This window comes from Anas acuta, chromosome 15 (assembly GCF_963932015.1).
Source record: "Anas acuta chromosome 15, bAnaAcu1.1, whole genome shotgun sequence".
In the NCBI taxonomy this organism is placed as follows: Eukaryota; Metazoa; Chordata; class Aves; order Anseriformes; family Anatidae; genus Anas; species Anas acuta.
The window spans coordinates 10,862,795-10,874,692 of record NC_088993.1 but is presented as its reverse complement, the minus strand read 5'-3'; the positions used below and the strand labels follow the sequence as shown (position 1 = coordinate 10,874,692).

The 11,898-nt window shown below is 39.2% G+C and overlaps 1 protein-coding gene across 1 annotated transcript in view; it reads right to left on the bottom strand.

Moving 5' to 3' along the window:
- Positions 1–659: 659 nt before the first annotated feature.
- OTOA (otoancorin) overlaps positions 660–11,898 on the bottom strand; it is a 39,321-nt gene continuing 28,082 nt past the window's right edge. The window contains exons 23-29 of the mRNA XM_068699475.1: positions 10,112–10,267; positions 8,656–8,798; positions 8,122–8,258; positions 7,453–7,550; positions 5,385–5,577; positions 4,126–4,215; positions 660–3,527 (exon numbers count right to left, since the gene is read on the bottom strand). Coding sequence (XP_068555576.1) covers positions 4,148–4,215; positions 5,385–5,577; positions 7,453–7,550; positions 8,122–8,258; positions 8,656–8,798; positions 10,112–10,267 — 795 coding nt within the window. The 3' untranslated portion in view covers positions 660–3,527; positions 4,126–4,147. The remainder of the gene's footprint in view (positions 3,528–4,125; positions 4,216–5,384; positions 5,578–7,452; positions 7,551–8,121; positions 8,259–8,655; positions 8,799–10,111; positions 10,268–11,898) is intronic.

The following is an 11,898-nucleotide window of genomic DNA, read 5'->3' as shown; positions in this document are numbered from 1 at the left end:
TTAGCCTAAAATATCAAGTCTATGTAGTTTTCTGTATGTTTTGTTTTTGTTTTTGAAGGGGAAAAAAAGGGGAAGAGATTATTTGATTTCTACTTTTCTCTAAGGATGGCAGCCTATCATAAGGGAACACAGTACTGCAATTTAACAAGTTACTGTTCCTCAATTGATCTTCCATAACTGGCATACTCTGAAGCAGAACGAGGCATCTACGACCACCACAACACAGTAAGAGCCCGAACACCAGCATGTGAGCTACAGTCAGTGGGGATTATCTACACACATGACTCATTCCAGGCAACTGTTTGATTCCTTGCCTATTTGTCAGTAGCAAAATAAGTGAGTTAGGAGGATCTCCCTAGATACATTTGGCTGGTACACCTGGAAGGAGTGGCTCACAACTGCTGCAGCATGGGTGGACAGAATGGGACTTCTAACAAAGCCCCAGTTGAACAGGATGGGACTTGCAATCTGTGGTGATGATCCTAAAACAGGCACAGCAGTCAAGTGATAAACTAAATCTGCCATAATGCAGTGTGTAATTGCCCCTGGAGTATTTGAGCATATTATACAGAAGCATAAATGGCGTTTTAATTTTAAAATTAAAGGATGACTTTTTTTTTTTTTTAAAGTGGTCTCTTTAGAGCCTCACACTGATAGGTGTTGGTTAGTCCTGATGTGACAGATTGAGATCACTGGGAGTCAAGCATTCCATGTACTGCACAAAAACGACAGCCATAATGTCTGCTTTAGAGGGACATCTTTCAGACACTGTGGATATGTAGTTGTTTCCTTATCTTCAGGGATTTAAAGATACCAGAAATGTGGGATTTCCCCAATGCCAGGTGGTAGGGATAATTTTTTGACCAGGGACCCCAAACAAGTAGCCCTTTTTTATTTTCTAAACATGATTCTGGACACAAAGGTGGCAGACACTGAAATAACAAGCCAACAGAGTATTTCTGTCTGACCCTTAACAATCCTACTTCCCATCAAATGAATTATATGAAATACCTCCTCTGACATCCTGCTGGACACAGCCACTTGTCACGTGGTTCATAACACTCGGAGGAGTTTGGCCTACACCAGAGTCATGTCAGACTGTCAACAGTCAGATGTATATCCTGCAGGATGTACAGCAGTGCCTAGCAACCATCAGAGTAGGCACAAGTGGAGAGGAGAGCTGCAATATTCAGAGTATGCAGAAAATTAGCGTCGTGACATATTCAACAGCAGATTTCTGCATTAGACTGATTTTGATTTGAGAAAAGCATAAAAAGAGTGTTAAAACTAAAAGGGGATGGGGAAAATTAAGCTTGGTGTAAACAAATGTTACCCACATCTAAAACAAACAGCAACATTTCTTTAAGGATCAAAGAAAACTTTAAACAGCATTTCTCTGGCAAAAGCCTTGGCAGTGCGAAAAAAGGGGGAGTGTGAGACATCTTTCCCACGAACACATGCCAGAGAATGGGTATTTTGTATATAATATACAGCAGCACTGGTGACAGGCGCTTGTGGCTAGCAGTATCATATGGCATGGATGCCTGCAGTAAGCGATTCTGTGGTTTACAGGAGTAAAAAGGAAAGCGTATGTGTTTCAGTTTCTTAGCAATGGAATCATGCCAGATTGTGAATGGACAGCTGATTACTTACATGGACAGCAGACTAGATGCTGTGCACACTACTACTCTCTGACTCTCTCCTCCCCACCCATTCTCTTCACAGATGTTCATTTTCAAGAGTTTTGAGGAAGGCATCTCACGAACCACAGTTTTTGCAGAATGAACTGTTATATCAGTTATCTTTGTAAGAGGTGCACTAGAAAAAGTAAAATAGCGTTTCTCCAATAGTCACCATCCAAGATGCTCACACCATCGCACAAACCAAAAAGAGCTTGTCCTCTCACCATGAACCAAGTATGACTTTAAGTAGGTGCTCTGCATTTACTTTTCTACGTTACTCTTGTAAGAAATAGATGTTTTTGACTAAATGTAAATGCAATGCCAGATATTAACATAATTATTAATTTAATAAAATAAATAAATAATCAAGGAGTTCAGCTATTTAAGAGCACTTGTGCTTGAAAAAAAATCACAGCACAGATGGCACAAAACAAAGAGCTCACTCCTGCTCCAATTAAAAGCTGAACTCTGACTCACATAATTGCAGACAGAATCACTACCAGGTACATTGACAGAAGATCATTTTCAGCTCATATGGATTTCTGAAGTGCTTGATATAGCTAAGTCACGTATCTGACTTACACAGCTGAACTGGAAACGCTGACTCTCGTCTTGACTATGAAAATATTCTCCTGCATTTTCACTGAAATACACACAGAATTCAGGTCAAGTAATTTCTATAAATGAAACAACCTTTTAGTACTTTCACATCTAAATGAGGCATGACTTTTTAAGATGAGAAAACAGATAAATCTTCATAATGTATTTGATCGATTGAAGCTTTTTTGGTTTTTGGTGGGTGTTTGCATGTACTTGCTGGGATCATACAAATTTCTTTCTATTTAAGTAAATGCTGCAATCTACTGTTTACACGCAGAAAAGAAAATGCACTGGGAACAAGCTAGAATTTTATCACTGGCACTAGAGAAAAGGGTGCAAGGCAATTTGCAACAATAATAGTTCTTTGCTTATAAAATACAGCATAGTAGTACTTGTAACATCACGTCATATTTGCTAGGGTTAAAGATAGGCAAATGCAGTTCAGAGAGAAACAGATTGCTAAAGGGCAAGAGGGAACAGGAGGGGGTGAAAAATGGCCATGCTCTTACTGCTTCCTTTGCCAATAACAAAGCCCTGAAAATCAGGCTGGCTTCTGCTGCTGCAGGAATTACAGACTATCTGGGGATGGGGTGGGAGCTGTTATTCCCAGCAGCAACAGCAAACACTTGCTCTTCCCCAGCAGAAGCTGGGAGCCTCTTCCTTCCAGCCCTGATCCTATCCCTTCCCCACCCACAGGAAAATTAAATCTGCTTTCAGTACTAAGAAGCTACGTCTGATGTTTGCCACAAAGAAATACAAATAAAAGTTTGAAAGGTATTTCACACAGGACCACTTCTTAGCTGAGCAGGATTTAAAACAGCATCCCAGAGATGAAATTATTTTATTGCAACAGCAGTAACTTTCAGCATGGTTTATACTACGTCACACAGAAAGACAGCCTCTGTCCTGAGGAATGATTCAAAGTATAAAAAGAAAACCGAACAGATGGATAAAATAGTGTAACCAAATTAATCAACATAAAAAGGACTGCATAAGTTTTTTTCTCACGACACACATAAGGCATTTCCAGTTTTGAAATGTGTTCTGAAGCACTTGGAGGGAACTCCTGTGTTACTCATTAACGGTAAAGCAAGGAAAAGGGGATGCTTCACATCACAATGATGGATGAAGGTGTTGCTTTTAAGAAATTAATCAGGTTGTACTCAGGCATTTGAAAACCTCTTCATTCTACTATTTGTGCTGAGCTGCATTCTCTTTAGTATCTGCTTTGTAAGCTCCAGGACACTGAAAATCAAAAAGCAAAGAAAAAAAATGAAATCTCTTGACATACTTTGGTTTGCAGTCTTTAAATGCTCTGGTGTTACACTCAGCGTTTGTTTGCTTAACTAGCATTTATAACATAAGCCCAGCAGTGCTCTTGTTAAATTTTATTCTGTCAAAATTGTAATATCCCCTCAACAGTTAATGGCAACATTCATTTAGCTGGAGGTTATCACAGCAGTTGTGGAATAAAATCTTATCAATGGACTGGAACAAGCGAAATACAGCTTAATACCGACAACACGCTCCAAATAAAATGCACTAATGGATTGGTGTTGCATGGAATTTTAAATATACTTTTTTTTTAAGGCTGGCCTTACAGTAAACATGAGATAAAATGTTTTCCCCTTTATTAGGGTCAAAGATGGTCTAAGAGAGGTACATAAAATACAAAAAAAGTTATTCAGAAATTGTTCTGAATATGAACATGAATATGTTCTGTATTCAAAGCAGGAAGGGGATCTCTCAGTCCTTCACACTGTTGTGTAAGTGTTAAGCCATCACTATTGCAGATGAACTGTGTCTCTATTATAAAGATACTTCCAACTGAAATAAAACTTACCACGAGCTTAGCAATGATAGATTCAGGAAAGCACGCACAGCATGAACATGGCACACAACCAGATGCTGAAGCCACTCAAACAGGAAGCACCTAAAAAACAGAAAGCTTTATGCCTTAGTGTTGCGACACAGTTCAGAATAGTGCAGTTTTACCTAAGCCAGCATAGAGAGGAGCAGCAAAATCCAACATTTCAATCCTCCCAATGAGATTCAGCAGCTCTAAAAATGATATAATTCAGAATGGTCAACTTCAGTTTAACAGACACAGTTCTTAAAAGAAGCATTCCATACGGGTAGTACATAATGAGAAGTATACTCGGAATAACGAATGAGGAGCTTAAGAACCCAGGTGATCTTTACCCAGGAAACTCCTCCTTTTGGCATATCTACAGGGGAAACGTGTCATGTGCATGAGAGATCTGGGCTGAGAGCACAGTTCAGCTGCTTCCAGGAAGACCTGCTCTAATTCCTGTAAGGGCATCAGAGTAATTTAGCCACCTTTACTGCTATTTTAGCACCTCGGCATCCCTGTCTTTTCTTCACAGCTTCTCTCTCACTGGCGGCAGTGGAAAGAACAACATTTGCTGTCTGACAGCAATAACTTCTCAAAACTGGCTTGACTGTGTAAAATATCACTAAATGTAAAATGTCCATTAATACACTTGCCAACATAACTTGCCCAGTATAAACTGCAATATAGAGAAGTAGTAAGTTAAACCAAGAAGCCTAGGTACTAATAGGTTTTCAGTCCAAATTGGATGGGAACAGAAGAAAAAACTGCTCCAGGGGCCCAAGGTCAAGCCTGGGTAAAGGTGCTAATCCACCCCAGTGCTACCTCCTTTCCCACTTGCAGCTCTGCAAACCAGGTTCTGCTGCAGATAAAGGTTGTGATCTGAAGGTCCAGAGGTGGAGGAACCTGCTCTAAATTATTTAGGCAAAGAATATGGGAACAAAGAAGAGGGGAAAGATCACTGCTTCGGACTACATTCTACATAAGCTAATGCTTAGCACAATGTGATGTGCTAGCCAGCTGATATATCTTCCTCCATTATCTCTTGCTGTGGGTAAATCCAATACCATCCTTGCTGCTCCTCTTGGCCAGGTGCATGATTGGAAGCCTGAGTTAAAAAGTTGATTAGAAAATTCACTCTAGTCTACCCTCAGAAGATGTGAATGATCCTGGTGGGTGCTGAGATACCTGTCCCACTTGTGCACCAGTGGCCTCCATTCTAAGCAGGAGAGGGGAGTGGCTGTACTTACCGCCTGGAGCTGGGGTCTGCCCCACTGGGGGTGCACAAGCTGTGCTGGGTACCTCTGGGGTGCTTGTCCTGGCTCCATCCAGCGCCAGCTGAAGGCTCTGAAGCTGTGATACAGTCAGATGCTTACGCTGAGATCCTGTAACCATGGCAGCATTTTCAGGGCCCAGGTTTGCTATTTGTTCTGGGGACAATGCCTGGGAGGAAAAAGTCAGAAAGTCATTTAAGCTGCTGATAGACTAGTGGCTCCAACACTGGTAAGGAATCACTATTTTGCCTTCGGAATGAGGGGAAACAGCCTTCAACATTGTATTTCTATAGAAATACAGAGCTTAGAAATACCTTTTTGTTCATTTACTTCACTGGCTACTCACCTATCTTACGCCCTTGTCTTGGCTGCTTGGGTCTGAAAGCTTGAGAGGCTTTCTGTGCCAACACTATATTGGACACTGCTTCAATACATAACTGGAGTTTTTTTGATATGTTCTTTTCTGATATGTTCAAAGACTGATGATGCTGTGCATCCTCTTGTGTTTTCATTTGTTTCCTCTTATATTTGTTCCCAAGAGAACTCTCTTAAACCTATGTTTGACCTTTGATTTGAGTTATCAGTAGAGCAGTGAGATAAAAAAAAGTAATATGTTTCAATCTCATTATTCATTTTCCTCTTTTAGACTGCAAATCTTCCAACTTTGGTCATATTAAAACTTGTGTTTATAAATGAACACAAAAATCATAATTTTACAGTATTTGTATCACACAAATTAACCAGTCATTAAAGCCTGCATGTATTGGCCATGCTGGATGGCTTGGATTCCAGCTAACGATCTGCAGTCACCAGAATTGCAGCCCTCCTGTACAACATGCTGTCTGTGCTGCAACAGTTCTGCATCCAGGTTCTACTTTATCTTTGTAAGGGACTATATTCCCCTTCCAAGTAGGTCAGACAATGGAGTAAACCCTTCCCATTTTTTCATTATCTAGCAAATGGTGTACTATTTTAAAACTAGTAAGCTCAAATAAATGCCTGTCAGTCCAGAAATGTTGAGATAAGCCACTTTTAAACTAAATTAAGGTCCATAATACCATGTAATTTTTCATAAATCAAAAGCTGAATAATGTATGCAGCCCTATACAAGACCTGTGTAAACACAAATTCTGCTTTGAATCTTTCAAAGGCAGAAAACTGTTCTGGGAAGCTTGCCTGTTATTTGTTAAGCACCTTTTGTAGTATCATTACTATTCTTATTAACAAAAATGTACATTATTTGAAAGAAATTTTACATGATGTAGACCCTCAGCTTTGCCTGTTTTCCAGAGAGATAGTTTGACTAAGGACATCTCAAGCTTATCTAAACTGTTGGTGGTACTGTGCAGAACAGTGTTCAAGGAGTTTTTCTCATTTATGGAACCTGACACAGTTAACTATCTGTTTAGCTCATCTGTCCAGAAGTATATTGCTTGCCCAAGCATCTGACAGAGACCAGCCTAGGCAGAATATTAATCTTGTCACTAAGTCAAATAATGTCTGGGGCAATGATCTCAAGATCCATGTTCTAATTTCTGGTCCACATTCAGAACAGGTTTAATTAGATGTAATTCCTTTCTGATCTGTATCTGCTTGTACAATCTGTTTCTCAGAGCCAACTCCGGAGAATGGTGCCAGATTTTAAGATAATAAAAAGGCTCTTAGGTAGTCAAGCAGAGAAATGTGTAGCTGTGATAGCATCTCTGCAAATGTTAATAAACAGAAGAAAGCTCAGATCTGAATACAGTGTCAGAAGAAAGAGTCCTTTCTGTGCTTTCTGACCCTAGATCTTTTCTTTTCCCTTGGGATGCATTTGAAGGAGAAAAAAAAAAAAAGCTTGTTTAACATATTTTATGTTCATCACAAATACAGATGATATAGTTGAAAGTTAATGTTTCAGATCTTTGACTGTCTCTCACTTAACAGACCGCAGAAAAATTTTTGCTGAAACCCCAAGCCAAACCATAAATCAGTGCTGCAGTTCATTCATAAGAGAGTAGAATTTACATACGTTTGGTTTCTTCTTCACTAATAAAGCTCTTACTTGGAAAATTTTACCAGGTATGTGGCTTATTGCTATTGGCTGGAAATATGGCATCAGGTTTTTATCGAAAGCTTTTAATTCATCCTCATTCAAACCACCTGCAAAGGTAATATGTTTTTTATTAGACTGACTTTTAAGCTAACACAAATTTTAAGCTCTTGCACAAAATATCTAATAAATGTATTTCTTCAGTGTTTCATAAAAAAAAATACCATTTTTTTTGTTCGCCTCTTTCATTATATTCAAATATTAGAAATAATCCGACCTTAGCTATCGGTACGGAACCTGTACTACCCGAGGGACCATTAAATAACTCTTTTGCTTCTAAAAGAGACAGTTGAGGGGAGATGTGTTTGAATCTACAAAAATATAAGCAGTGTTATTCAGGAATGCTGTTTCACAGCTTCTTCTGATACAAGAAGTCTTAGGAAGCATTAAGTGAAATTAATGGAAAGTTTAAAAAAAGCACAATGGAAGGCACCTTATGGAGACTACCACGACTTTTCCTTAGCACTACAGAAATTGCTGAACATCCATCCCTGCAGATGACTCCTCCCTGGAAGAAATATTTTGCCAGTCTAGAAAAATGCATTACTACATGAACCTGTCTCCTAATGCTCAATAATACTTCTTCACAACTATTACCATCTCTAGTCTGAAGTTTGTTACCTGCTATAGTACCAATCTCCTGTAATACCGAGCCATTCCAGCTGGTTGCAGTTCCAAACACAGACTCTGCCATCTTCTTAAACTGCCTCAGAACAGGAGTGCTACACAGCAACAGGCCAATTCTTGCAACAGCAGCACTGCAAAAGGCAACAAGGTTAATATGATATGCTGCAATCACATGCAGTATTAAAAGTGCTTGGAACATACTTAGTCTGCAGTAGCAAGACTGTAAACCTCTTTTAAAGTTAAAAATATATGTACAAATGCTGCACAGAAATGTTTAATGCTTTGAGCAAAAGCCCAAGTTTCTCAGTGCAATATTTGACTGGTGAAATATAAACGGTAGAGAAAATCTAAAATGGATTATATTTTAAACAGCTACTGTATGCTTTCCATAACATCTATTGCCTTTCTTAAAACATATAAAGTGCAAACTAAAAGAGGCCTTTAGGCTCTGGAAATCTCGAAGGAAAACAAACTGCATTTTGTCAATAGAAATACTAATACATATTTCATAAGTATCAGATGCGGTACCTGAATTCAACACTCCTTATGGACATGATTTCTGTGGAGTTCAGAACACAGAGAATAGCTCCTAATCCAACTAAATCAAAGCTTTTTAAAGTACTCATTGTCTGGCCAGAGTCTTCTAGAAAACTGTGCAAAATAGATCTTGCCTGCAAAAATAGTAAGATATTAGGCATGAACAGAGTGAACATAATTGAAGGTTTTGGTATTAGAACCTCAAAGTCTTACTGGAAACTATGGAGTCTTACAATGGATCCTCCCCAACATAATTAAATGGAGTTTTGTATGGCCTTTAGAACAGGCACCACCTCTGTGAGGCATCTAAGCAGAGCATGGTTACAACATGGCCACTTCTGAAATGAAAGCAAGTTAAAAGAATCCAGTGTGTCTTGTGCTGGGTCACAATGAACCACTTCCCCAGAAGAAATGTGCATGGAAGTGCCTAACAGAACTGCCCAATTCAATTAAATTGTAAGAAGGAAATGCAAATTACTCAAGGGGATCAACATGAAATTTTTAGGTTTTCTAAAATAAGGCAGGACAACCTGATATAAGTGTCACATATAGATGGTGACCTGTGTTTAGGACTAAGATTCAGATGTGAATGGGATGTAGGTGCCAAAATGTCTTTGCAAACCTAAATCACTTAGGATGGTGCTCATCCTAAACTGACCATTTACAAACTGCATGTCTAGCTTAAGTAGGCCACTAAAGTCAGTGGAAGAAACTAGTCTTCCAAGGGATCCTAATGTATCTGAGATGGTAAGCTGCAATAACTAGCTTAAACTAGCTGCCTGTCTTTTAGACAGTTGAAGTTGGGTGAGATTAATCTCTTTTAAGTTGCTACTCTTACTGACAGCAAGAAATCTCAAAAGCCAACTATTATTGTATAAAATCCTCCCAAGTGCTTCCTTCTGATAATGCTCCTCAGAAAATGAATCTATTAAGCAGACTTGTGATACCCTGCCAAAGCTGGATGCCACCATGCCAGCATCTGTGCAACCGAGTGGTAAGTCAGAAATATGCTACCAATTACATAGACAAATAAAAACCTATAACTTTCTCTCATTTTAATATCAAAGCCCATTGACGTAACTAGAAGTTATTCAAGGAGAGGGATATGAGAAGAACATAGTATCCAAATGGCATATTTGCTAATAACTGCTGACCCTCTTCTATTACTTGGTGGGCAAGTGTTAAAGAACAGGTTGGTCATCACTACAATTAATACTTATTGATGTCCTCTTGGCCATCTCACCAGAGAAGCCAACAGCCAGGCAGACATCAGTGCTGACCTACCAGCCCTTGTTTGCAGGGGCCAAGGCTGAAGACAACCAGCAGGGAGTGGTGGGGGTGGCTGTATCAGTTTCCTGGGTGATTCTAGGACTTGAGTCCCAAAAAGGGGTCCTCTAGGACCTAGAATTTACTACGAATCCAGTAGTAAATTCAATAATGTACTTACTTGGGTAGGAGTCCATTCTGTTTGCTGACTCAATACAGAAATGGTGTCGATCAGATGTAAATCCAGCTCTTCAATTTCATCTTCAGTGAGTGCTAGAGCAATGCGCCCCAGAGAAACAATATGGTAACTCTTCCAGCCTGACAGTGATCCCCAAACCTTTAGAACAGATTCATTAATGTACAGCATCTGTTAGATCATTGTGAATCTTACTGTAGGTAAACCATTCCCCAAAACTTTGGTTTTAAAAGTCCCAGTACCTGATGTAGGCTTCTTCACACACAGAATGCAGAGACCGGATATTGTGAAGGTTTTGAAGGTTCTGCATTAACAATAGTTAGTTTATCTAAAATATCAATACCAATGTATTTAAACTGAGTTCTGCTTCTAGTTTTATCTGTGATATAGTTACAGTCACTAAGAAGCTGTTACAGACCAGCCCCAAGGAAATTTTGATTACAGGAAAAGATCTGTCTGGATAAGGAATAACAAAAGGGCATCAAGAGCTGGATTTGCAGAACCTGGAGCTGTCAATAATATTTAGCTGATAGTTGGTGGGCAGTATCTCTCAGGGCATGCAGGATGTGGCCAACTGCCTTTGTAAAAAAAAACAAAAAAAACAAAAAACAAAGTATGCTACGTTCTGGCTGAAGGGAATAACTTGAACAAGACAAGTATAAGAAAAAAAGTTCCCTTTAAAGGTCTCAGACACTTCAGCAACGTTGCAATATGTTAGTTGGTACAGGGAAGTTTTCGAGTACATGATTGTGCTGCTAACTTCATCTAGAGAAATAAATGTAAAAAGCCAGACCTGGGCTAAGCTGACCATTCCATGGAAAAACTTTTTCTATTTTCAGGATTGCCACGATCTAGCTTTTGTTCAAAAAGCTGGAAGGGTGAATGCTAGTGAGGACTCACTGAAGGAATCTCTCTGTACTTACCTACTAAATAGTGTTTGCACCTTAAGATGCATGTGGTACTGTACAACCCACAAAGGGCCAGACCTCTGGAATAAAATAATCCTCACCCAGAGTTGCTATGTGCTGTTCATACCAATGTACACATCTGAGACAGAGCAGCTGCAAGGCTGCTGAGGTGTTTCTTCTCAACCATGACCCTTGGGTTAAAGATTTGCTTAAGAGAGGCTTTTGCTGGACCTATATCTCCTGACTGAGTTTCCACCAGATCTTTTATGCTGGTTTTACGATATCATAAAGAAACAGAACAGGGGCTTAAGCCTGGGAAATTTCAGTCTTTTCCAAAGAAAAGAGACAGTAAAAAACATTATCCTGATTTTAAAGCTCCTAATTCTCTAGTTTAAGAGGTACACGAAACACATACAGTTAAAAATGTTGTGTGTCTGTTTCCTGATCTAGGTCATAAAATACAGGGTTTGAGCTGTTTCATAAATAGCATCATCTGACAGCGCTGGATGAAATCTCAGACATAATGGTATAAATAACACAATACATGAAAACTGAACCACTCCTTTGTCCTCATTCACCTAGAGAACGCAAATCCATACATCTGTTACTATCACAGAGCCTGGAGACCTTCCACTTCCAAGTGAGCTAAGCTGCTTACTTTCATTAAGACCCAATCTGATAACTAGGCTTTTTGAATTAGTTTGGGACCACGGGTAGTATGTAGTTTGTTTTGGAGTAAATAAATCAATTTAGGAGAAATTAAAGCTGGTTTAATCAAACATTTAATCAAAGATGCCCTTTAGTTAATAATATAACAGCATCTTATACATATAATGTCAGAGAGCTGTAGTCTTTGCCTGTACT